The sequence below is a fragment of the Prionailurus viverrinus genome, chromosome A2 (genome assembly GCF_022837055.1).
Source record: "Prionailurus viverrinus isolate Anna chromosome A2, UM_Priviv_1.0, whole genome shotgun sequence".
Classification (NCBI taxonomy): Eukaryota; Metazoa; Chordata; class Mammalia; order Carnivora; family Felidae; genus Prionailurus; species Prionailurus viverrinus.
This window is the reverse complement of record NC_062562.1, coordinates 21,837,450-21,864,131: the sequence shown is the minus strand read 5'-3', so window position 1 is coordinate 21,864,131 and position 26,682 is coordinate 21,837,450. Positions and strand designations below refer to the sequence as shown.

The window sequence follows — 26,682 nt, the reverse complement described above, 5'->3', positions numbered from 1 at the left end:
GTTGCAGTGGAAGGAAACTCCTGTCTCTGGCACCTTTTGAAGCCTGTGTGGTTGTGCAAAGGATCTGCACCTGTAATAGTGAACTGTTGAGGGCACTTCTGTTGAGGAGCAGTCACCCACCGAACAGCTGGGTCTGGTCTAGGGACTTCTTCAATCCTGGGAAAAAAAGCACCTGGGGGAAAAGAATCTGGCCAGAGCCCGGCAGGACTGCAGGCATGACAGGCACATGTATCAGCTTTGCTCCCTACTTCCTATGACAGGAACAAATTCTGGAGCACAGAAATCTAGTCATGACCAGCTTCCCATGGTACCCAGGATACCAGTATTAGCCAGCTGGTTCTTTATCACTCAGGGTTGCTATCCTCGTACAAACACTCTAGGAGAAGGGCACATTGTACCTGTCACTAACTAGCACAGTTAGCTCACTGTGCAACCTGCCAGGTGCAGGCCATGCCAGGAAGGAGATGCAGAGCAGTGGGGCCCTATCACTTCCTAGCCAAGTAACTTTGGGAAGGTTACTTAATAGTCTCTGTGTCTCAGTTTTCTTCATTGGTTAAACAGAGATAATAATGGAGTAGCTTGCATACAGGGTTATTGCAAGGACTAGATAACGTCAGGATGTATTAGGTGTTCTGAATGCTGTCTGGCTTGTGGTGAATGTTCAAGAGCATCAGTGAGTTGTCACCATCACCACCACCATCACAAGGCTTTGCCTTGGGAAGCCACAAGGAAAACGAGGATGAGAAAGACAGGAGGCCCTCATAAAGCCCGTGGAGCTGGGCAGAAGAGCTTATAGTGATGGCAAAGCAGTAATTAGAAACCAACTCAACTCTGATAACCACAAGTGACATACAAACGGCAAACGAGGACAGAGATTGGGAAAGGCTGCCCCGAAGGCAGTAGCAACTGAGGGTCCAGCACAGAGCCCCTGGCATAGCAGAAGCTCAAAGGTTGGTTGCTGGATTAAGAAACTAGGCTGTGAAGACTGAGAATTCAACAAGCAGCTGGAGGGACAAGAATAGGAGTTTATGGCAGTGGGAACAAGTAAAGCAAAGGCCAAGAAGAAAGCATGGGATGGGTTTCTGAGACCCAGAACTCACATTTAAGGAGCTCATGGGTGCATGTACTTGGGTGGTGAGGATATGGCTGGGCCAGGACAGGTGAGGAAGCATCACAAAGGATCCAGCCAGCCCTCGATTATGAATTCCTGCCAGCCCTCAAGTCTCAGCTGAAGCCCCTCCCTTTGCAAAGCCTCCTCGGACCCTGAGCCAAAGCAGGTCTTTAAGTCACATGCTGTCAGCACACCTCCATGGCACCGCAGGGAGACTTGCATGTGGTAGTCTAATTCTTTGAGAAATACCCAATTTCTGCACTAGACTGTAATCTCCATGAAGGTGCAGCCTATCTGATTTTTCTTGTCCTACATCCCCAAAGCCAGCACCATACCCAGAACAGAGTATCAAGATATCTGTTCTGTTGAATGATGAATGAACAAATGACTGATGAATGAATGACTGTTTCCTCATGCTCCTGCCAGGGACCAGCCACAGCCCGAAGCAGGCATGTGTACTATCTGGAGATGCTCCCCACCGCCTCCCTACATGTGAAATGGAGAAATGGAGAAAGAACGTGTAATTGATGTATTCTGACATCCGGGACTAAAAGCTGGCACACAAGAAGCAAAGTATTACTAGCCGTCATCTCTCAAAGTTATACTGCGCTATTCAAGGGCTGAATTCAAGGACTTGTCAAAAAAGAATAGAAAGTGACTCTCTTCACTCTTCAGCCCTTCTGCTGCACCTTCTCCTCCACTCTCAACCCAGCAATCTTGCCCACAAAACAGATCTAAGAAAGACAGTGCACAGTGAAGATTCATAGCCCATGGCAATGGGAGTGTGCAGGGTTTGGCGGGTGAGCTGAGAGGTCTAAATCACCACTACAATACACATGAAAAAGATGACACACACACAGGTAGATCAGCAGGGAAAGCTTTCTCTCCCCAAGTCCTAGAAAAAGCACTCTGAATGGGGTCTTGATGGGTAGAAGCTATTTCAACATCCTAGTGGGACTTTGCAGTTAATTCAGAACACGAGAGCTTTTAAAGAGCTTTTTTCCAAAAGAGATAAAGGGTACCCAGCCTGTCATTTTACCCTAGAATGAAAACTAACCAAATAATTAGTTTCAACACAACCATGAGGCTACATCTAATATGACCTCTCTTCTTGAGATGCCACCCTGGAAAGTTCATGTGCGCACACACACACGTGTGCACACATACATACCTCACCTTCAGATAGCGGGGGACAAATGGTGTTTTGCCTGGGAATTTAGGTAACACTAAAATGAGGAAACAACAGCCCCCATTAGCTGAGGGTCGTGGCTGAGGACAGAACAGACCAGGTGTGAATCTGTGTTCTGTCTTTTATGATCTGGCTGATCTCTCTGAGCCTTAGAGTTCTCAGCCCCTGTACTCATTCGTTTATTCCACAAATGTTTACTGATACAGACTATCACAGGAACCAAAAATAGAGCAATGAAGAAGCCAAAGGTCTTGCTCTGGAGAATGAACGTCCTCTAAATGAAGCAGCACCTCTAACCTCGGAGGTGGGTGTACAAATCAAAGAAGGCAAGAATCACAACAATGGCGGCTGCCCTTCACTGAATTCCTACAGCTGCCAGACACTGAGCTAAATTTTACAGTCATGGTCTAATTTAAAAATCCGTACAACAGTCCAGTGAGATAGAGATCACTTACAGAAGAGGAAAATGTAAAGCTGTTCAAGGCCATATACTATCCACAGGTACCTTCTGGCACCATGAACTTCACACTCAGCTCCACTGCTTATGTCTGACCCAAACAGCCGGCGTTTCTGGGATGTGCAAGTTCACCTTCCTGTGCTACTCAGGTTACATCTCAGCCTTCCCTCCCCCAAGGGACCTCAGCTTTTCTTTACTGGTTCCAGCCTGAAAAGAACACGGCACACTTGTTGAATGAATGCTGGCTTTTTCTTTTTTCTTTTAATTTGTCAGTTTAAAGCAATTAACGTCATCTAGTCAGGCGTGTTATTAAGTCAACATTCAGGGGAGGCTGGATCAGGGGAAATGAGTATACCAGGTTATATAAATGCCAATTTACTCACTGTCTAAAATATCACAGAATTTCATCATATGTCAAATATTTTAGTCCCTTTTATTTTTGCCTTTTATATTCAAAGATGACTCCATTCCCTGATACAACTCTCAGAACAAGTCTGTGGTACAAGAACCCTTGGGAAATACGTTAGCAAAAGTGGAAAGGAGAATTTACCAGGATGGGATGTCATTTTAGCCTCCTCTGACATTGATGCTGCTCTGTCTTCCCTCGGCCACTGGGCCAAGTCCGCCTCATCGTCTACACCTAATACATCATTTTTGCACTGGTGTGAACTGGTGACCCTGCTAGACTCTGCGTACCCTGGTGGGGCCAGGAGTACCTCCACACCCTCCCCTCCCACAGGCACCTGCTGCAGACAGAGGCAGGGCGACAGATGACGGTAGGATGTACAGACCCTGGCACAGCATGGACTGAGTGCCACCCAGCTCATGGTGGAGCATCCTGGGAGACGAGGTGAGGTCTGCCCTCCCCTAGAAGCAGGCTGAGTCTCAGCACAGAGGGACTCTCCAGCTCTGTCGCATACAGGCCCAGAGAAAAGCAACAAGCTGCCCCAAGTCTGCAAGTTCAGCAGTGTCAGAGCCAGGGCTAAAATCTGGAACTCAGACTTCCAGGCAGGGCCCTGGGACCCTCTAGTCCAGCCACATCACACCCAAATAACCAAAAGGGGAAAACTTTAAAAAAAAAAAAAAAAAAAAAAAAAAGAACAAACAGGAAATCCAGCTCAGAAAACTCAGATCCAAATGGTAGGAAGATAAATTCTTGGAAGGAGGTAGAATAACCAAACCAACCTTCCACAAACAAATATGAGCATAATAGTCACATCTGCATCTGGGGGACGGGGTGGTCCTCTACCTGCTTCTCCGTCACTAGCTTCATGATCTTGGGCTCTGTTTTCTCAAATACAGTATGAGGATGGGATACTACTCATGGGCTATTGTGAAGATTAAATCACAAGAGCTCCCTATGCACTTGTCCATTCACCAAACACTCATGGAGCATCCGCCAGGACCAGGTCCTGGCCTTGCCAAGGACAAGGCATCATCCCCAGCCTCAGAAAGACAACACCTGGTCAGAGAAGGAGATGAGAAAGCAAGTAACTGCCAGCAGGTGCAATAACAAATACCAGATGTAGTGGATGCTCTAAGAGCAGGAGGCCCATCTAACATAGATGGACAAACTCTTTGTAAATTCTGTAAGTGCTAAGTAAAATATAAGGTGTTCTGAAGACCACTTGGCTCACCCTATGCTTCCCAAACCCTCCTCTTCCACTCTCCTCCCTGTCTCTCACATTTCCTCCCCGTCGCTCCCCACCATGCCACCCACATATCGCCTCTAGCTGGGCTGCCCACATGGTAACACCTGTGACCAACTGAGCTGGCTGCTGGCAATAGGAAGAGGCAAATGCAAACAGGTAAGAACAGGCGTCACAGTCAGACAGCCCTGAGTTCAAGAACCAATGCCACCACTTACTAACTCTGTGACCTTGGGCAAGTCCCTTCACCTCCCTGAACCTAAGTGTCCTCATGTGGAAAATGAGGCTATCAAAGTACCTGTCTCATGGGATTGTTGAGAAGGTAAAATGAAATTTATACAGAGAGCTTAGCATAAACCTTATCTACCACTATCAGAAAACGCAGCGTTAGTCCCAGACTCAATGCTGCACCTCCCAGCATGAAAACGAACCCGCCTGTAATTTACCCTAGTAACACTGAGGGCACTGTTATTCTCTTAACATATTTATTAGGCTGTAAAATCAATGTATTGGTCACAGCCAGCCTTCCAAAATGAATAGAATAGAAAGAGCATAGTAGGTTACAAATGAATACGAAAAAAAAGAAAAGAAAAGAAAAGAAGAAAAATAGAATCAGAGTCCAGTCCAATAGACCAGATTGCACAGCAAGGAAGGCTAAGTAATGTTGCATGAAACTTGCGTTGCACATGTTAAGTCGTGTGCAATGGTTGCACTGAACCATGTATTTCTTACTTTGGGTCACGGTCAAAAAACTCTGAAAGCTGCAGACTTAGGAAAAATGCAGTTTTGTGCCCAAGAGGACCCTGGGAGAGCAATTCTCATACCAGGGAGATGAGAAGCAGCCTTTTATGGAAAGCAGACGGCATCTTTCATATTGATGTTCACCAATTTTCTGTTAAAGGTCCTGGTAACCTATTTGGTAGGAAGAAAAGCCATCGGTGACAGGTCAACAAATTTCTCTCCATCTTACAAATTGGAGAATGGCCACTTCAACTCTGCTCAGTGATTTCTAAACAAACTGCTTCAACAATCAGATGTGCTCCTGGGTACCTTCTGACTTAAAAGATAAAATGCCTGACTTGTTCTAAAGCCCCCTTCTCCACTGCAGAGAAAATCTCCATTCATGCCATGCCCGCTGAGGAAGCCTGGGTTCAGGGACCGAGCACAGACTTCACACACACGGACACTTAAGCAAACCACGGTAGGACGATGTGCACATTTCCCCTCAGCAGGAAAGAGAGGGAATGATTCAGTCTCTTTAGGGGAATCCAGAAGACTTCCCAGGGGTGGGATTCAAAGCACGGTCTCTGGACCACCAACAACAGAATTACCGAAGATGTTTGCTAGAATGCAGATTCCAAGGCCCTGGGTCGCGCTTACTGAGTCCAAATCTCTGGGGTAGGACACTGGAATAATGCATTTTAATAAGTTCCCCAGGTGATATTTCAGCGTGAAGTCTGACCTCCTCGAGAGGCAGGGCTCAGCAGTCAGACAAGGGCAACAGGGTCAGCAATGTGGATGGCGGGAGTTGCATGGGCCGAGGCACAGAGGCGTGACACAGCCTGATGCGTTTCGGGACCGCAAGCAGTGTGCTGTCACCGAAGCACGCATGGCCAAAGGATGCAAAGGTGGCCACAGTGGCAAAGGGATTGTGGCACCAAACACAACTCCACACGCCTCACTGCGTATTCAATGGGTGTTTATCGAAGCAGGAAGGGAGTGAGGGAAGGAAGGAAGAAAACATTTCCAACATTGGGTCAAAACCAAATGTGTTCTTGTAAGTCTGTTAAGACAGCTAAAGATTTTCCCAAACCAAGATATTCTACCCAAAACGAAGCAATTGGTCAGTTGAACCTCTATTGTGGAAAAGGAGAAGGCTGACGTCTCGGGTTTCCAGATGGGTTTATCAATGCTGAATAAACACTTTTGTTGACTGTCTCCTACTCCCTTCATTTGACATAGATTGTACTAATAAGGGGAATGTTCCCCATGATACACTGGGACAAAATATTTGGGCAGTTAAAAACAGACACACTAAGGGAACATTTCCTCTATGTGAAATTCAGGCCTACACGTGGCTGGATCAGAGGAGAGGCCGCACAAGAACAGGCTTCCTGCGGGGTCCAGCGGTGAGGCTTGGACAGGCGTGGGCCAGGCTGAGGCTAGAGGCTGTCTCTCTCCATCCTCCAAGGAGCCCACTGTGGGATGTGGAGCCTCCCTTCCCTCTGTGGTCTCGACGCTCTGATCAACATACGAACTGGCAGTAAAAATGTCAGTGCTCCAGGCCTGGCCCATTCTGGATTCACTGTGACATGGGCCATGCCACCAGGCTCAAGCACCCAGGGCTGGAGGGACTGGTCCCCAAGATGTGCCCCAAGCTTGGAACCGACCCCCCCACCCCCCACCCCCCACAGCTTGAAGCTCATGCCCTTCTGAGTAGTCCAACTCAGCATGAAGGTAGGAGGTAGGCGTCAGATTACGGTCAATGCGTGCCACGCGGCAAATCCCAGGTGTGATGTGACACAGGAGCAAAGACCACCCAAGGCAGCCTCCTAGCCTCCCCGCAGAGTGATGTCCCAGGAGGAGCTGGACGGGAACTCCTTTGTAAGCCTGAGAAATGCAATAGTGTCGGACCTGATACTAGGGGAAGTGGGCTGGAGCTTAACATCTTCTGACAAAACTGCCCCTCCATTAAATCCACGTAATTTAATTCCCACTTCCCAACCAGCTGCTCCCCTAATCTCAGAGGGGCTGTGCTTGGTGCAAGCTTTCAGCATATCCTAGGGCCAATGGCACCTTCAGGACTCAAAAGCAAATGCAAATAACCCCGCCTGGCTGTCTGGCCTCTCCCACCGTGCCTTGCCTTCATACAGGGAGGTGGGGGGACCAGCCATGCAGGCTGCAGCCAGGACGCTGTCCGAGAGCGGGTAATGCTGCCCTGTGGACGCTGCGGTTACATGCAGCGGACAATAAGCTCCCGATCGCCCACGACGCACACTCAGAAACCCAGTCCCGGTGATGTAAAGAATAGGCAAACAAATAAACAAACACATGCAAAATAAAAGAAACCTGCCAAGAGAAGGAGAAACCAAGCCCAGCAAACACTGTGCAGCATCCTGACACCGGCAGGGCCTCGGAGAAGGTGAAAGGGATAGAAATTACAATTCACATTTGTCCCTAATGTCACTGGGAATGTGGCATTCGAGCACTTCATGGAATTAGCTGCAGCAGCTTCCTAATTGCCTTCGCTGAGTTGCCTCCCCCAGGTTGATGGTGGCGGCTGCGGCGGAGGCCCCATCAGTCTCGCTTGGTGCTCTTCGTGCACCCGCCCGGCACTGCGGTGCTCCCGCCCGGCACTGCGGTCCTCCCGCCGCAGATGCTCGGCTTGGCGCTGCGGAGGGGCCGGGACCCCTCAGCCTGGTAAGGAGGCTTCTGGGCGAGACACGGCCGTGTTTTCAGGACGCGGCAGGGATGCTCCCCAGGGGCGAGGGGGTCGCAGGCTGGAAGAAGTGAGGACCAGCTGGCTCGGATGTCTGGCAGTGCCTGCTGGCACCAAGAGGGCTGTGGGCGAGGGACCTGCTTGCAGGGCTTCCGAGCTGGCTTGCTGCAGCCAGGAGGCAGCCCCCGACTTTTTGCGGCATCCACGCCTGATGCTGAGGATTCATAAAACCCGGTACGAGAGAGTAAATGGGGAAAGAGATGTGAAGGACCTAGTTCTTGGCCTGTGCTTAACAGTGTTCTTATTCTGATCACCAGCATGTGAGCACCAGAAAAAAAGGCCCGGCAAGGTTCTTCCTTTGTTTAATCTGTACATTCCACCAACAACCCCTGAACCCCACCCTAAGGATAGCTCTGTGCTAAGTGCCTCTCCCATCAAAAAGAGCAAGTCTGCCCTTGGAGAATTTAAGGTCTAGTTACCTGCCTCCTTCTTGACACTCCCCACAGGAAGAGATAAGGGATCCTCAGAATATTGCATATATATCCCCAGGGCTGCCAGGGGCAGGAACAGATCTTCCGGACTCATTCTATGCAAAATAAAACTGACCCTAGTGGGTCTAAGGGCTGTGGCCTTCAAGCTGGTTGTCAATCAAGCAGAAAAACAGAACTGTTCCTTCCCCGAGGCGGGGTGGGGGGAGGGGAGCACCAACAAACACCCAAGAAAGATAGACAAAGAATGAGCACGTCAAAAACCAAGGAGGTGAAATCTATTGGGCACTAAAACTGCGAACATGCCAACACAGGTGATTCTCACCATGACCCCATTTTACAGGTAAGGAACCCAAGGGCCAGAAGTGAAGCAAAGAAGGGATACACTGGGGCTCCAAGCCAGATCCATCTTGTACCAGGGTCCTGGAGCCCAAGCAGGCTCTTCCACAGGATCATCTGTTTCCATAATGGGGAACACAAAAAGGGAAACTGAGCCAAATTCAATGAAGATTCTCAGAAAGGCTTCTTAAGAGTCAGACCTGATGTGGAGAGGGCTGGCTGACCCTCAAAGGAAATCAAAAGACAAGCAGCATCATGTTATTATAATAAAAAAGGAAACTGTAGAAAGCTAGAAGGCTTACTGGGCCCTTCCCTCATTGTTGCTCCTTTTTATGTTATTTTTTTTTAATTTTTTTTAACGTTTATTTATTTTTGAGACAGAGAGAGACAGACCATGAACAGGGGAGGGGCAGAGAGAGAGGGAGACACAGAATCTGAAACGGGCTCCAGGCTCTGAGCTGTCAGCAGAGAGCCCGACACGGGGCTCGAACTCACGGACCGTGAGATCATGACCTGAGCCGAAGTCGGACGCTTAACCGACTGAGCCACTCAGGCGCCCCTGTTGCTCCTTTTTAAATTCTGTATTATGAAAGCAAACGACAATGCATCCACTAAAAATTCCAAAGGGGAAACATTAAGGATGAGGAAGAAGCTTCCACCAACTGTCCGAATGAGCCAATACCAGGCTAGGACCAAAACATGCTGGTCCTAGAAATACCCAGATGCCCCAGCCCATGCACCTGAACAGGACTCACAAGGCCGAAGTTCTAAGCCTGCTTTTGCCACTTGGAGCTGGGGAACCTGGGGCAAAGTTACACTCTCTGTTTTGGCTTCTGCATCTCTAAAATGGAGGTGGTGACGGAACCGACCTCAGGAGTGGTTGTGAGGCATTAAATAATGCAAATGAAGCACATGGCACAACATACAAATCACCTGTATCAGTATTATGATCACTTTCTAAGACGCCCTTGTGGAGCTCAGTGGTGAGCAGCTTCAATGGAGGTCTCCGAATAAGGCTTCCAGTGTCCCGATATCAGCACTCCCCCAAGTGGACAAACCACTATCTCCAGCAGCCAGCAGGCCCAGGTATGCGGGAGCAGCTCCTGGGGAATGGTGACAACAGCCCACCTTTTCCAAACGCTTCCTGTGAGCCACTATTGCTAAGCATCTTGTGTACATCTTCTCATTTGGACTTCCCAACTCCACCGTAGACGTTAGTACCATTGTGCCCACTTGACAGATAAGAACAGTGAGGTTCGATGACTGACTCGTCAGGGTCATACGATTAGTCAGTGGTAGCAGTGGATTCAAATCTGGATTAGCCTGACTCAGATCCAGACTTTCACCAACACATTTCTGCCTTCCCAAGACCAACCGCCTCCCTTGTAAGTCGGTTAAGCGTCCAACTTCAGCTCAGGTCATGATCTTACAGTTCTTGAGTTCAAGCCCCACATGGAGCTCCGCACTGACCGTGTGGAGCCTGCTTGGGATTCTCTCTCTACCTCTCCCCTACTTGTGCTCTCTCGCGCTCTCTCGCTCGCTCTCTCTTAAAATAAATAAATAAACATTTTTTTAAAAAAAGTTTTCAATCAATAATCCCTTGATTTCTTTCCAAGTCTATATATTTTTAACATTCATAGGGTATTTGTTTCACACAAAAACTGAAAATCTTGCAATTTAAGTAGAAAATCCAGCTGTGGCTCCATAATTTTGAAATTCCTGTTCTGGCAAATGTATATCGCTGGCTTTTTTCAAAAGATTAGTGAGCTGTGAGCCCTTTCCTGAGAGGATTACATCTTATTTCAGGGTGACCAAGTGACTCCTAATATTCAGAAATACTCACACTTGGCCACAGATCTTGAGATTTTAAAGTAGACACCAGTTTTAATCTACACAGGGAAATAGCCCGTGTATATTAAAACACACACACACACACACACACACACACACACACACGCGTGCATTTGACTGGTTTCCTGACAGTGAGTCCCGTAAACAGTGTCCTCTGTGCTGGTGTACAAAAGCACAGCATTCTGACAGGGGCACAGGCCAAAATTGAGAAAAAAGAATATTCAAACTTTAGCATTACCATCCAAGAAGCCACATGACTGTCAGTGGGGCAAAAACCTATGCCCACTGAGCTGTTTGCACATAATGTAATCATATTGTGTTAATAGAAATTTCACCGATAATGGAAAGTGGTAGGAGGCTAAGAGTAAAGCTGTATGTTATGACTCGTGGCCAAAGACTACCTACTTCCAATGGATTTATTGCCTCCCACACCTATTGTTCTTTTTACACTATTTTTCCGCCTCTGCCTCAACAAAGCGCAATAGAAAAGGCATTACGGATGGTGCAGGTACAAAGAGCCAAAGCCCTGCCCGGTGTTTCTGAGTCTCCCCTTGCTTTGCAAATTACAGTACAATGTTATAGCAAGAACAAACTTGTGTCCCAAAACTTCCCACCTTTACTGTACGAGGGACTAGATTAGAAGAATTCGGGAAAGAAAGCAAAAGCAATCCACCTCCCTGGGGACATAATAAATGCTTTTGTTTGCAATGGTGCCTTTGTTGCATTAAATGCGTATGCCATATGCTGTCTTAATTTTATGAACTCATCATGGGGTCAAAGTGACTAAAATTCCTGAAGTCTCTCTTGCTCTTTATTAAAAATGAGGCGGGACACTACAAACAAGAGAAGCCAGGGCAGTGAGGCTTCCCATGTGCCACATATTGTTCCAAACACTTCGTGTGGGTTATAGCATCCAATCCTCCCCAATGCCTATGACACAGGTGCTTTTATTATTAGTTCTGTTTTGCCAGTGAGCAAACCAAAGGCCCAGGGAGGTAAAACTAGTGACTGGGAGAGCAGAATTCAGCTCCAAAGCCCGTGCTCTTTTTAAAAATCTCTTTTCAGCTGCTCAAGCTCATCGTAATAGAAATCTAGATTTTTCTAAAACCAGACACTTGGCTCCCTCCTGGGAGCCAAGAGTGAGCAGCTGTCAAGAAGGAAATGCAGGGTCAAGTTTACATCAGGGGAAGGTCTAGACTCAGGGCAATTCCACAGGCCAATTACACCTTTCACTCCATTTTAATGCAAAACACCAAAGTCTCAGGAAAATATGTCAAATCAGTAAGTGTATGATACCACATTTGCCATATTTAGAGACCTGAGCCAAGAGATGAAGAGCAGGTTTGACTTTTCAGGGAAAACATGGAGGTAAATGCTCCCCGGTTTTGGCAGAACGGCTCAGTCCTCTTGTCTTAGCTGAGACTGCATCCTGCTTGGGGACCCCACAAGGTCACTCTCTTCCTTGGCAGCTGTGCCCTCCAGGCTGAGAAGAGGCCTTAAGGTGTCCGACACTGCCACCTCCCCCCTGCCAGCCAGGGCCAGACCAGCCAACCCTGCCCACGCTCCCCTAGGAACCATTTCTGTCCCACGGAAGGCACAGCCCACGCTGGAGGTCAGAGAGCCCTTCCTGGCCTCGCTGCCCAAAGAGCAAATATCTCGAAACCCCACCCAAGCACACACGAGGCCTCTGGCATCCCCACCTACCCAGCCCTTCTCATCCTGCTGTGGCCCTGCAGACCCCGCCAAAGCGTGTGCTCAGGTGGGATCAGCCCACACAGCCGGCATGTGCTGTAAAGGAAAGTCAAAGGCTTGGGGGGTCAACATGAACCCACATGAGTCCCAGCCTCACCGCGTGGCCAGCTGAGCTACAAGCCCCACCTGGGAGAGGCGGTAAGGTGGGCCGCCTCCAGGAGAACTAAGGACCACATCAGATACCTTACATGATCTGCTTTCATACAAAGAACGCTTGGCTCGTGAACACTCAGAAGAAAAAAAAAAAAGTCCATCTCCTTCCTATCCAGCCCCCATCAACCATCTGTTTACCTAAGCTGGTTATGACCTTGGTGGATTTCAAGAAGCTGCTGGTGCTGTCAGACTCTGATGTTCTGTAACATTTCTGGGCACGAATGGTGCTTGGGCACTTTTCTGAACTACCTGGCCCAAGGGGAACTACCACAGCTTCTGCATGTTCACCTTCATGCCCGACTTCTTACTGATTTTCACTGCTGGTTACAAGAGCTGCGTGCATAAACAATTTTCTAAAGTTACGCGTCTACAATAGCACCCCCCACCATGGCTTCCAAGTGTTGGTGCCTATGTCTGTACAAACCGGGGTGGCCCGCGTCACTCCTTCAACATCTTCAAGGAGACCAGCAGAGGACTGCAGAGGCTCACAGGCCAAACACAACAACAGGATGCGCCAAGCAAGCTCTGAAACATAGGCAGGCAGGGCCAGTGGGAAGGGCCAAGGGACACAGAATGCCTTTCAGTGCCTCCTGTGACTTGGTGGCAGATGGCAGTCCCCATGCATCACTGCACCTCCCTGTCCCGACAGGAGGAAAGACCCCCTGCCCAGTGAGGTGACCTGTCCCCTGCTGGTCTCTAGGGCCACCACCTAGGAAGCTGTTGGGAGAAGTCTAGCAGGTGGGAGGAGAGCTGGAATGCTCTCCAAGAGGGCATTCAGATCAATGAGTGTCCATGGCTGGCTCCTGGATGTGTCCCCCCGCCCCAGCGAGGGGATCGCTGGGCGCCTGGGCTCTCCTATGGCTTTAGCCGCACCCTGAACACTGGGGCACAGGCAGCCACTCCTCAGCCTGACCCACTGCCCCCACAGCAGGGTGAGCCAGGAAGAAGGTAACAGGGAGACCCTGAGGCAGTTCTTCAAGCCCGATGTGTGAGGGGTTCCGCTCATGACCCTCAGGAGAAGAGAGCTGACCTCAAGGAGAGGAGGGCATGTCTGGGGGGAGGCTGCCTCCACATAGCCTCCTCCCACCTCCTCCCGCTGGGGTCCACAAGCTCCTCCCTGTCAGGTGGGAGGTGGGATCACCTGCCAACACGCTGGCACCCAGCACTCACCCACCCATTCGTGCACTTGCTCATTTAGTCACACATATCTGTGAGCCAGGCCCCACGGATGCTCAGGGAAGGTTACCTGAAGACCCTCTATTCATATCATGCAACCAATCATGATCTCAACCAATTCCTGCCGGGAGGCTTTCGCATACCAGGCACCATGCTAAGTGTTTTTTGCACTTTATTCCATTTAATCCTCACTACAGCCTACAACGTAGAAGGTGCTGGTCTCCTTTCATGTTTAAGGGTACAGGTTCAGAAATGTTAAACTACGAGGCAACCCAGCTAGGAAACGGCAGATTTGGGACTCCAATCCCAGTCCCTCTGACTCTACACCTGTCTTCTCTGCTGTTACCGAGGCTTTCAGTTCCTGAAGTAACTTCTCAGCTGTTACCTCATTTAATCCTCCCAGACACCCAGGAGGTGGAGAAGCGCAGGGATTAGCCACAGTTGTTTCAAACAAGAACTGAGGTTTAAAAAGGTCACACAGGGTCAAAGGGAAACTCCAGCACAGCGGCCAGGTAAGCACACTCCATCACCTTGGAAAGGCTGCTTAACTTCAGTAAACCTCAAGCTCCAGATCTGTAAAATGGGGTGAATGGTAGTCCCTGACTCATTCGGTCGCTGGGAGAACTTAGGGATGGCGGATGGCACGTGTGAAGTACTTATCACAATACCTGGAATGCGGGACTTGCAGAGTGGACGCTACCTGTCTTTACTAGGAGATTAAGCAATTTGCCCAAATCCACTCAGGAAACGCTACAGAAAAGATAAAAAGACAAATGCCGGGGCTCCGAGGCCAGTGACCTTTCCTTTACCAACACTGCATCTCCAAAGGAGTGCGTCTCTGAAAATGCTCCATGCTCTCCACCTATTATGAGGATGAACAAAGACGGGCAAAGGACACCTTCTAGCCTGTGGCGGGAGCGAACGTTCAAGTAGGCTGAGAGGACGAACTACCCAGCAGGGAAAAGAAAAAGCCGAAATGAGGACGGCCTGCCCCGTAGAGGACTTCACCCAGCACCCAACAGGCCCTGTGCTTTAATGCTCTGCTGTCATCATCTTTAAATTCTTCTTAGTGTTTGAAGGAGGAGCCCCATATTTCCCTTGCACATTGGGCCCTGCAAATTATGTAGCTGGTCCTGGTCTCAGAAGATCCTCAGCTTCCAGCTGCCTACAAGATCTCAGGTGCCAGCTGGACTGGCTCTGTCCCAGCACCCTGGTGGGGCCCCTCAAGCCACACTCTGGCAGCCCGAGAGGACAAGAGTGGTCTTCTCCATCAGCAGGCGGCATCTGGCACAATCTGTGATAAGCAGCATCCATTTTCACGGGCATATGCACGCATGCACGAAGCTAATAAGTGTAATGGTAATGACATGTGCGAGCCCTGAATATCAACTGGCTTCACCTACAACGGATAACCAGAGGTCTGCTCTGTGAACCCACAGCCACTTACGGCCCTGCCCAGCTTGCCTGTCCAGATCATTTACATGGATAGCAGCTCTTTTAACCTTCGGAGGCTACTGTTCTCCAATATCAGGTGCCAAGATAAACACTCTGAAGTGCACAAAGAAATGGCCATCTATTTCTTGTCAAACGATAATGCTCTCCTTTCCGATATGTCCTTGAAATGCCCATTAATAGTTTGGCTTCTGAGCTGTTTATTTCCATAATCTTGATTTGGGGTAACCAGGAAGGTATGCAACATACAAATTTAATACACATTATACATTTAATGCCTTATTTAAACAGCCTTGGAATGAGCACCTAATGAGTGGTGGATGTCCAAAGCAAATGGACACTGAAATGTTTACCATTTATTGGTAACACACTGGACTCCTCTCATAGTTTGTATCCGTAAAATAACTTTCTTCTGAAAAGCAGACATGCTGGCTACACACACAGAAATCCCCTAAAAAAAATCAGCGATGCAGATGCCTAATCTGTCAAGGCGGGGGGTTGTGGTCCAGACAGAGGACTGGGTCACAGAGGGGTCTCTGAGACTGGCTTTACATTTCAGGAACAACCACCTCAGTCTGCTGGTCACTAAATACTCAGGAAAATCACAGGAAATCAAGCAGCCCTCCTCTTCCTCTATATCATTTCCTTCTCTCGAAGGAGACGCTAACTTTTGTTTAATGGACCAAAGAAGGCTGATAAAGACTCCACCAGTGTTTCCAGAAGCCTGACGTGGGGAACTCTGTCTCTTTCCGAATGATACGCAATAGCATGACTGCAATCACTCGAGATAAAACATAGGCCATTATGTCTCTTGTATAAAAGTTGCATTAAAAGGATCTCAGATGCTAATTCACAGGCTGGCATTTACAGCATTTATTTCATCTTTTCTCTGTCTCAGCCACAGCAAACATCCCAGTCAGAGCAGAGCGTCCCAGGGAGCACAGAATCTGTTCAAAGCCTCTGTCTAGAAGATGCTGTGGGTCTCCGCCGAGGAGGACCATTTCAATTAGCACTGTGACTGCGAAACATGGAGGACCCCTGACCGACATGAACACGGACAAAGAAGAAGTCCATTTGTTGCCATCTATGATGGTAAATCTGGATGAATAGCAGACAGGACACAAAAGATCTTGGTGAGAATATACGCTTCTTTAAGTAAGCCCAACGCACCAAGTCACGTATTGATCAACCTAAGTGTGAGCACTACCACCAACTAAGGATCAATCAAAGACTGAAAAGGGCTCAAATCTCAAACTTGCACTCCTGGGACCATGTGCTCCAGGCTGCAGGACAGCTAAACACCTGGTGGGCCCGCAGGTGCTTGGGGTAATGATTCCACGTCTCTTTTACTTTTGTTCGTCCTCATACATGGCTAGGTCTTCACCACAAAATGGACACACCAACTGTGCTTGCACGTGCCCCACAGATTTCATAATTATTAGGTGATTTGGTACTCGCGTGCTTGCCTAAAAGCACCCTGGTATTAGAATAAGATAAAACATAAAATGAAATAAAGAGCCAGCATGAGATCGCCATAGTAATTGATCAAAATTATAACCACACTGAAATAAAAATCTGAGTTTGCCTCCGACAAGAAAATAATGCCTATATTTTCGTTTCCCTTAATTTTGACCAGCATCTGCAAATCCAGCCACAGGGGCTGCAGCGGCTCCTAATGAAAGAAAAGGCAAAGCACAAGTCTATCTGGCAGCAAAGAAATTTTGAGAGAAAGTAAAAGAAGAAAAAGACATGAACAAAAGAAGTTCAGACAAAAATTTAGCAAAGCCATACAAAAAGAAGTTTCTCTGGTGGGCAAAGGACAGTGTGTGAGTTCACAAATGCAGTTAGATACATGCGTGGGTAAGATATCACTGACTTGCAACTGGTTCACCCTGTTCCACTAATGTTCTGGTGACTGGGATAATGAAACCAGTAAAGTGTCCTGAAAGACTGAAATCTGTCATTTCTGAGATTTCAAGGCTTTTAAAAATAATCTGCCAGAGAAAAGTCCAGTAGCTGAAGTGGCGTTGGGAATTAAAGCACTGGCGGTGGAGGCTGAATGCATTCATCTTGCAGAATGACAAACAACTGTGTTTTCTCAACAAAAATGTTCAGCAAAGTAGCACCCCCCCCCCCCACCTAAAAAGCAATCTGTACACGCGTCAGGCTTCCTACCCAATTCCTGACAAGTGAATCCTCCTTTTCAATTATTTAAAAGTCCATCGATCTCCACGCTGATGAAAAGTCATAATTATCAAAATGGGTAAAAGAACCAACCTTTCACTTTGCTGACTCCGTCTTGCGCAGAGACATCGCGTTTATGTATTAAAGCCGTCCTCTCAATAAATAGTTGATGACGCAAAAGCCTTGCCATGCATTCCAAGAAGTGCATGTTTGGTAAGCGCTGCATGAGGCATCCAAGGTAAATGTCAATTATTTTCCTCGCATTAAAGACAGAGACATACCGTACCTGTATTTCCGCTGTGTACTTATCATCACAATTCTAGAAAGTGTAATTGGAACCCTTCATTCCCATAAACATAGCATTGTCTGAATGCGGTACTAAATAGAATGAAAAACCCAGCCTCGACCACATTCTTCCTAAGGAGGATGAAATGAGAATCACACCACTTTAAAACCTTGTATTGTGGATGTTCGGAGCGTGGAGCCCATGAGTTTAACAGCCTAGGTTACCAGACCCGCCGGAATGCTGTGCACTGAATCCCCAAATAGAGAGGTAATAAAACTATACCTCTCCAAAAGAACACAAACAATGTGCATTCTTTGAGGAAAATGAAGCAAGATAGAGGCAGCTGAATACCGGCATGAATACGTCAAATAGGAAAGTTAATTAAAAGTTGAAGTGAATCGAAACGTCTACAGTACCTGCCGGCTTAGGACAGCGGGATACGGACCCGCAGCAGCACGACACGACTTCCCTTGCAGGGGCCCATGGTTCTGTAACAACTGTAAAACCCCTCAAGCTTAACTCTGGGCCCAACATACAAGTCTCATGTTCTTCCATTCCGTACTGAAAACATGCGACTTTGCTAAAACACGATGACTGCATCTTATAAACTCAAAAATATCCTCTTCTTAAGAAACTAATAGGCTGCTATTCCTGTGCTCAGCAAAGACAAAAAGCAGGGGGGAAAAAAAAGAGGAAAATTCTGGCAGAGAATACGTACCATATTATCATAAGCTAAAGTAGCAAAAGCCGTGGTATTAAACATAGAAACAACTGAGGACATACTCTCTTTCTTGAAGCCGTGACAATGAAGTACATTGTTAAATACTTGTATTTATGCTGATGAAGTCAGTGATAATACTACCAGCTCAAATTATATTATCTAATAAAAGCCTTACCAAAATGGCAGTTTTCCCAGTCTCCAAACACCTTAAAATAAGTGGCCAATTGTTATTTAACTTATACTCACAATAGCTGTTTTGTAAAGTTTTTGCCCTAGTGCAAAAATTACTAAGCTCCCATTCTAACAATGAACACACTACATTAATTCACAACAAGAAGCGTCAACTAGAGAAACTACACAGAGCATGTAAAATTATACACTGGTATACAGTATACCCACTTAACTGAAAACCAAGTTCAAATGTCCATGCCTTAAAAGTGTAATTATGCAAAAGTGTCCATTATGCAACATGGTATTGTCACCTTTGAAGACCCTTAATACAGTGTTCGCACATTTTTCAGCCAAGTTTTTTTTTTAAAACTCATTTTGAAAGTATCTTCATTATTAAGGATGAAGTGACGTGATGGGAGGATGCATAGAGTTCTGACTGGAAGAGTGTTTCTTCACGCACATGGGCAGAAACTCGAAAATAGGCAAGAGAAAGGCAATTGTCTCCTTGCTTTTCCAAACGATTTGATGCCTCCCACACTCTGAGCACCTGAGACCTTTCTTATACCTTCCTATACTCTGAACTGTCAAAAATCAATGTTCTCTGCTAATTGAAAAAACACTGTCATATTTGGAGGTAACGGGCCAAGATGACCAAAAGGTACCTACAAAAGTGCCCCCCAAGTTGTCCGTCATGCCTGCCCATCGTTCATGAAAGTCCTTGCCTATCAAGCCAAAGCCATAGGTATCTCAGGACTCCTCAGCAGATGCCTGCATTCCAAATGCAAGAGCAGGTACGCACCCTGGAACCCAATGGCAAGCAACACCCCACCTTCCCCTCGCATCAGATTACAAAAAGCCAGGCAACAGCAAGAAATGACAACAAAGCCATAAACAGCTGGATATAATTACACAATTGTCAAGCTGCAAACATGACAAAAGCAGAGCTAGGCTTGTGAATTCAATATCAGAAAGGATGCTGATGAGAAGGTAAAAGAAGCATTTTGACTGTTTCCAATTTGCTATTATAGAGTGGCCAATAATATGGCTGATGGGCTTTTGTGCAGCACGTATGTGAGTGCGAGTGCCTGTGCTAACTTCAGAGAGAAGGAAAAAGCGTATCTCATGCACTTCTACAAAACGTGAGATAAAAGATATGTAAGCACACACACACACACACACACACACACAAAACATTCACAGGCTCTGAAGGGATACTTTCAGAGTTGGTACAACCGCACTACAACATGCAGATGAAAAATGTTTCTTTAAAGTTATACAAAACGTTCTCTTCTTTAAAAGCATAAGGAAAATACACAAGCAATGCAACACACGCAGTGCAACAGTCCAAAACTTTCCACATAAAACATCTGACACGCAGGCAAAATGCCAAAGCAGAATACAGACTGGTCCAGGTTGAAAGAATGCTAGCAAAGACGCAATTCCTATAAACGGAGAGGTGGGTCACAGGAATGTAAATGATCATCTTCCATAAAGGCACATCGTAGCCTCAAGTTTTTATCAACTGCCTATAATTCAATGGATTCCTTCCCCAAATAGCGGAGTTGAGCAAACAATTTTTTCACGGTTTCAAAGAATATGACTATTGGCAATTTTTAAGAATAACTTCCCTCATTCCATTGTGGGCTGATGCCTTATTACGATATTCGGATTTCATGTGACAAACTGTTTCATATAATGTCCCCAAAAACGCTACTCTCTGAAGCGGAATGCCATAAATAAAATACGTACTTGGTTACCAGGCAGCATGCATAACACATATGTTACATTGGCCCAAAAAGCACATTTAAAAATGCTTAAAAGTTAACTTGACAATTTAAGCTGTTTGTACCCATTTTCAGAGAATTATCCCCTAAAGGCCAATTTTTATTTTCTATCTTTGAGAGAATACTTGGATTAATCCTGTTGATTTGTTAACTTGAAATTCTTTTAACCCCTGTAATCTCTCCTTCCCAGCCTATATTTTTCCTTTTTCTTCCTTGGAGAGGAGGGCAAAGGACCATACATTTCACAAGGTAATTTTAAGCATAATACTGCCTGTTTGAATTAAAATTGATGCAGCTTCTGATAAAAGCCTAATAATCAATTCTCCGTTCTCATTACTCTCCAGAATTATATGGACGCAGACCAATTTCTTAAGTTTGTGGACTACTCTCATAGGTTATTACCCGGCAGTGCAGCTGAGTGGAAAGATAACCACATTCATTCTCCTTATCTGTAATGATGTAATGCATCCCAGCCGTGGGTCTAGATGATTGGGGAATAATGGGATTGTACAACCGCAGGGATGACAAACAATAGTGCAGCGTCTTTCTCAGACACGCCGAACCCCAGTCTCCAACGCAGGCAAGGTGAAAGACACCGTAAAACAGGCGCTGATGCTGCCCCTTGGATGAAGTTAGCATTTTTTGGCCAGAGAAGCATCTGCCCTCACACTGTAACAGCAATACCGGCACTGGAAGGAGAGCCATGCAAAAACACTCAGTTTCTGAGCCCTAGCCAGGACAGTGCCAGTGAGTATCCCGCTTTTCTTTGTGTTTAGAATCAAGTGTCATCTAAAAATAACCAGTTGGTGGGGAGAAGTCATTGCACACTTCATTGCCAAGAAGCGAGGGGATCAGAGACACCTCTGATAACTGATGCTGCTCCTCGGGGTTCACGTTTGTTTGGAAAACTAAATCTGCCTCCATTTTCTGTGCTGGAAAAATCATCGCTTCCTGCCACCACAGAAACCTTACCTTTTGCAGAAGCTGGGAACCAGAGTACTTAGCAGCAATGGATTTTATCTCCCCACCAAAAGCCGAGGCCCAGAGCTTCACCCTACAGGGAGAAAGGGCAAATGTAACACCCGTGTCACAGTCAACACGCACGCACACACGGAGCTGTGGCTGAAGGAGCCGGGCGATATAACATTGGAGGGGGAGAAAAAAAAAAAAAAAGATAGAAAAAGCGCCTGGGTAGAAACTGCCAGCACCAAACTGCAGAGCGCAACGCAGGAGGGGGCCCGAGGGGGGTCACATAGTTCAGAATGCGCAAAGTCTCCCAAGCTCTCTAAAAAGATCACTGGGGGTTATGTGAATAATTGCCCGAGAACTGGACCACGCAAACTGGGATCACCTGGCAAATACTAGTCGGAAGAAACCCACCCATCCCCCCACCCCAAAAGAAGTGAGATGGCAAGATAGCAAAGAGGGAGTAAATAAACGGCCCGTGGAAGTTGGATTCGGTAAACAGGCTTCAAAGTTGGAGGTGTCACTTGAGGTGAGCCTCTCCAGGTCTCCCTCGCCGACCCGAGCGAGGGGGCAAGAGCATCCCACCCCAGCCTCGCCGCCCCACGCCCGTCCTGAAAGGCAGGTGCGAAAGGCGAGGCCGACGCCGGCGGCAGGTCCTGCCCGGCCGCACCTGCAGGCGCCCAAACTTGGACACGGCGGGTCGCGGGCGGCCGGGTCCCCTCCCCGGGCGGCGCACAACCCGGCACTTACACGGAGAGCGGGATCTGCTGCTCCGAGCGCACCACGGCCCCCAGCGCTGCGTAGAGAAGCGCGGCGGCGAGGAGCGCCGAGGCCCCCCGGGACGCGCGCCGCTGCGAGCCCGGCCCGGCCATGCTGGGCTCCCTCCGACGCGCCGGCGGCGGCGACAGGAGCGGCCGCGGGGAGCTGCGCCGAGCGGGCGGTGGGCGAGCGCGCTGGGCTGCCTGCTCCGCGCCGCCCCGCCTGCCTCTCGCGCGCCGGGCTCACTTGGGGAGCAGAAAAAGGAGCAGGGGGTGGGGGAGGGCGGGGAGGAGGGAGGGAAGGGAGGGGAGAGGCAGGCAGGCGGGGGGAGGAGGGAGAGAGCCGCGCCTCTCGCTCGGCGGCCGCCCGGCCCCGCCTCGGCGGCCCCGGGGAGTCCGGGCGGGCCCCGGCGGGAGGGCGGGAGGCGCCGCGCGGGCGGGGACTCGCAAACTCCAGTGTCCTTGGCGGCGGCGGAGCGCGCCCTGCCCCGCCCGGCCACTGCGGCCGCCGAGTTCTTTACAACTCCGCAGTCCGCCGCCGCGGGCGCGACTCTCGGGCTGGCCCAGGGCCGTCCCCCGACCCCGGCGGCCCGAGCAGCGGGGGGGGGGGGGGGGGGGGGGGGGGGGCGGGGACGCTCGATGGGCGGCCGGGTCCCGGGCGGCGGGGTCTCGTGCCGCGACGCCTCAGAGGATTCTCCGGAGGGTGGGGGCGGGCGCAGAGGCAAAAGTGAGGAAGGCGCCGGGGCTCGCAGCGGCGGCCGGGTCGCCCGCGGCGGAGTGGAGTGGGGACGGGACTGGGGGCTCCGCGGGTCCCGGCGAGGGCACTCCTGCGTGGCCGCCCGCGGCAGCTCCCCCGGCCGCGGAGCCTGAGAGGGGAGGGCGCGGAGGGCGGCGCTGGCGCGCGAGCGCGGGCTCGGGCTCCGGCCGCAGCGGGGCCGCCCCCGAGGCTCCCGGAGCCTGGGCTGGGGCTTCCGAGCCGCTGGCGCTCCAGCGCGCTGCAGCGCGGGGTCCGCGCGAATGCGGCGGGCGGCGGGGCCGGACTCTCAGGGCCGGGAGGGGAAGCCACCGCGGCGCTCTGTCCCTCGTGACCGGCGGACCCCCTAGATTTCGGGAAGGCGAGACTCTCCTGAGGCCGGGAGGCCACCCGCTCCCCCACGCCGACCCCCACCCCTTGGGCCGGAGGTGCTTTCGGGCCGCGCGCCGAAGAAAGGGCGAGGCGAAAGAAAGTCGGGGAAGCCCTGGGCGCCCGGAGGACCCCCCCGCCTCCCCCGCGGCCTCTCTGGCCGCTCCCACCCGGACCCAGCTGTCGGAGCCCCCGGCCCGCGCGCGACATCTGGGCTGTGACTGGGAACTTTGAGGGGCCCTCGCGCCCGACCGCCAGGGAACACCGACCCGAGGGAGGCTGAGTCATCCTCGACCCGCCGAGCGCACCTCGAGTGGCCCCTGGCGAGCCGCGCGCTCCCGACGCCCGCGGGGTCTCCGGTGCGTCCACCGCCCGGGCGCGCCTAGTTTGCGTGCCTCCGCAACCCGGGCCGTGCGCTCCTGCGCGCCGGTTGCCTCCAGCCTCCGCGCCCTCGGGCGGCGGGGGAGCGAGTGAGTGTGGGCTGCGGCTGCCGCCCTGGGGTGCCCTGCGAGGACCCAGGCCGGTGCTCCGGCCCAGCGGCCCCTGGAGAGAGTTACCCCAGCAGATGCTGGGCTTGATCTGAGTTGGCTGCGTGGGGAGGGAAGACCCAGGGCTCCTGTGGGCCGGTAGCGCTCCCACCCGTGGCTTGGCGCCGGGAACAGGCCCCACCTGGGAAACGCCAGGTGCGTCCCGCCCACGGGCAGCGTCTACAAACTCCACGGATGACTAACCGGTTATAATGAATTCTCCGCTTCTGTGCACACCTCCCGTCATTGGAAGCGTGCTAGCAGTTCCAAACTGAGCCAAGCGTGGCCTGACCCCGGGGCAAGTGGTCCGGATGGCTTTGCTGCTCAAATGGGGGCCTGAAAGAAAATCATTTCCCTGCCAGACCCCAGAAGCCTTCTTTCTAAATGAATGAGTGAATGAGGGTAGGAGGGAAGCATATTAGCCCTCAACAGTAAAGCACCAGTCCGTTAAGTATATGGTATCTATATGATAATAGCCCTTCACGCATTCCCTCACTCAACTAGTGAACTGTCAAGCATCTGTGTGGTGGGATATGTGCTGGAGATCCAGTAGAGAACAAATGACACCTGCCTCACAGAGTGGATGCCCTAGCGAGGGAGACAGGCTTTCCTCCTTATGCATTTAAATCATAAATGCATAACTATAAGCTTTAACAAGAGGTCAACTACAGCGCATATGAAGAAAAAGTACCCATAGCATCTATAGTATTGTTATCCCTATTAACTGATGGGAAAATTGAGGCACAGCAAAATAATACAACTTAGTCATATGTAAGCAACCCCTGGACTGCTGGACTATATTAAGGGCCACTTGGGCACCAAGGTCACAATGACATTTTATAAAGTCCTTATGCTCTGTCACCCTGACCTGGGCAAACTTCACACGCATTCTGGGCAACTAGAGAGCAACCAGGAGAGGAGCCCTCACACAGGGCATCACAGTCCCAGGAGGGTGGCATCTTGACATTTATAACCTTGGATCACTTTATTTATTATAACATGGACCACCTTAAACGGCATGATGCACAATATGTTTAAGATGAATCCCACTAAACATTTCTTACTCTGTCAAAAATAAAAATATTTAAACTATCTGCTACCAATAAATTCAGAGCTCGAAGTGTCACAAAGATTTGGGGTTTGTGTGCCACATCAGAATAAGGAACCAGGAGCACCTTGCAACGCACCATGTGCAGCATTAGGCACTGGGTCCCACCTGCCATTTTCACCCAAAAGCCTGTATTTCAACACCCAGCTCTCAGTTGAGGCACTAAATCCAGCCAAATGAAACTTTTCACTGGCAGACTTGCATACTCTGTCCCCTCAACTGAGGATGCTGTATTTGTCCTATGACAACAAGCTGCTGTAGGGCTTTGAACAGAAATGAAACACGGTGAAAAATTTTAGAAATGTTCACCTGGTCCTGGTCTATGGAATGGACTCCAGAGGAGACCCCAAAGCAGCAGTTCTGGGTGGAGGAAGGAACATTGCCCCTAGGGGCATACTGAACATTTGGGAGTTTTCCATTTGTCACAATGACTTGGAATCCTGTTGGCATTTAGTAGATGGAGGGCAGACAGTCCCACACAAGGAAGAATTGTCCTGTGTCCCACAGGACTTTGAAATGACCCACTGGACATTCAGGTAAGAAAAAAACCTGCTCATCATTATCTTAATCTAGAACCTAAACTCATTTTATATAAAAATACAAAGGAGTTTTTGCATGGTTTTAACAAACACCAAATTTTCCAGAAATGTAACTGATGTGTAAATAAAGGGAAGGCTGTCATCAGTCTTGTTTAGAACCTTAGCCAGAGGTGTGTGTGTGTATTTGCTTTACCATTTTGGAAAATCATTTCTGCAATGGTAACTGTGCTCACAGGTCCTAAATCACCAATAGAGCACATCTGTACCAGTCAACACTTGAGTGTGGCATTCACAGTTAGTCTGCATATAGGTGCAAGCTTCTAATGACTTTATAACATCTTGCAGTGTAATCATGCGTGTTTCACACAGTGAAACATCTCTTGTTTTATTATAAATTACTTTTATTTCTCTTCGATATTATCAGATAAATCATCATATTGATTTTTTTTTAATTCCGACTGAGTAGGAGATATTGTCTCAGAATTTCGTATCAGGATGGTAAAGAGGGTGCTGGATCTAACTGGGTAAAGATCTATTGCTCTAGATCAGAAACAGACACCTGCTGAAAGGCTGTAATGTTGCTGGTAGGGACACAAAATGCTTCACCCTGAAGGTGCAGAATGACAAATGCTTTAGCCTTTGACCTAGCAATTCCTTTTGTAGGAATTTATCTTACAGTTAGTCAGTTGCATCCATATACAGTTCTTCATTACTATATTATCTCCAAGAGCAGAAGACTAGAAACAACCCAACTGGCTATTAGTACACGATTAGTTAAACATACATCTACACAATGGAGTATTATGCAACTATACTCCTTCAGCCCTTGGCTGAAGACCAGCTTCCAGCTCACCATCACCCCCCCGCCGACACACACACACACACACACACACACACACACACACACACTTGCACACACAGAACACATCTCTCCATCCCACCACACTGCCTGGCCCAGACCTCTATCATCTCCTCCCTAAACTCCTGTGACTGACCCCTAATAAGACATCCCTTCTCCTCTCGCCCCCCTTCAAATACATTCCTTCTTTCTACAGTAGCCAGAGCCCTCTTTTTAAAAACAAAAATCAGACCATAAGCATTTCCCTGCTCAAGATCCTCCAGTGGTTTCTGTTTTAAATTAACATGCAGACTCTTAACCAAGACCCCAAGGCCCTTGACTTCTGTCTCCATAAGCCTCATTTTCCCTCCCTCTCCCCACTGCTTACTGTGCTCCCGCCTATCTCCTTGGAATTCCTGGGAAACGCTGAGCTTGATCCCACTTTGAGTCTCTGCATGTGCTATGCCCTCTGCCTGGACCACTCTTCCCCAGATGGCCCCAGGGCTGTTTTGTACTGTACTCAGCTTTCGGTTCGAACATCCCCTCTGTGGGGAGAACTTTCCTGACCCTCCAGGTAAAGAGAAACATATACAGGCACACTCGCACACACACCCGTATGAC

The 26,682-nt window shown here is 49.1% G+C and overlaps 1 protein-coding gene across 1 annotated transcript in view; it reads right to left on the bottom strand.

Annotated features, from left to right (window-relative positions):
* Window positions 1-22,148, bottom strand: part of CACNA2D3 (calcium voltage-gated channel auxiliary subunit alpha2delta 3) — an 865,909-nt gene extending 843,761 nt beyond the window's left edge. The window contains exons 1-2 of the mRNA XM_047850751.1: window positions 21,919-22,148; window positions 21,175-21,256 (exon numbers count right to left, since the gene is read on the bottom strand). Coding sequence (XP_047706707.1) covers window positions 21,175-21,256; window positions 21,919-22,040 — 204 coding nt within the window. The 5' untranslated portion in view covers window positions 22,041-22,148. The remainder of the gene's footprint in view (window positions 1-21,174; window positions 21,257-21,918) is intronic.
* Between the last annotated feature and the right edge of the window lie 4,534 nt (window positions 22,149-26,682).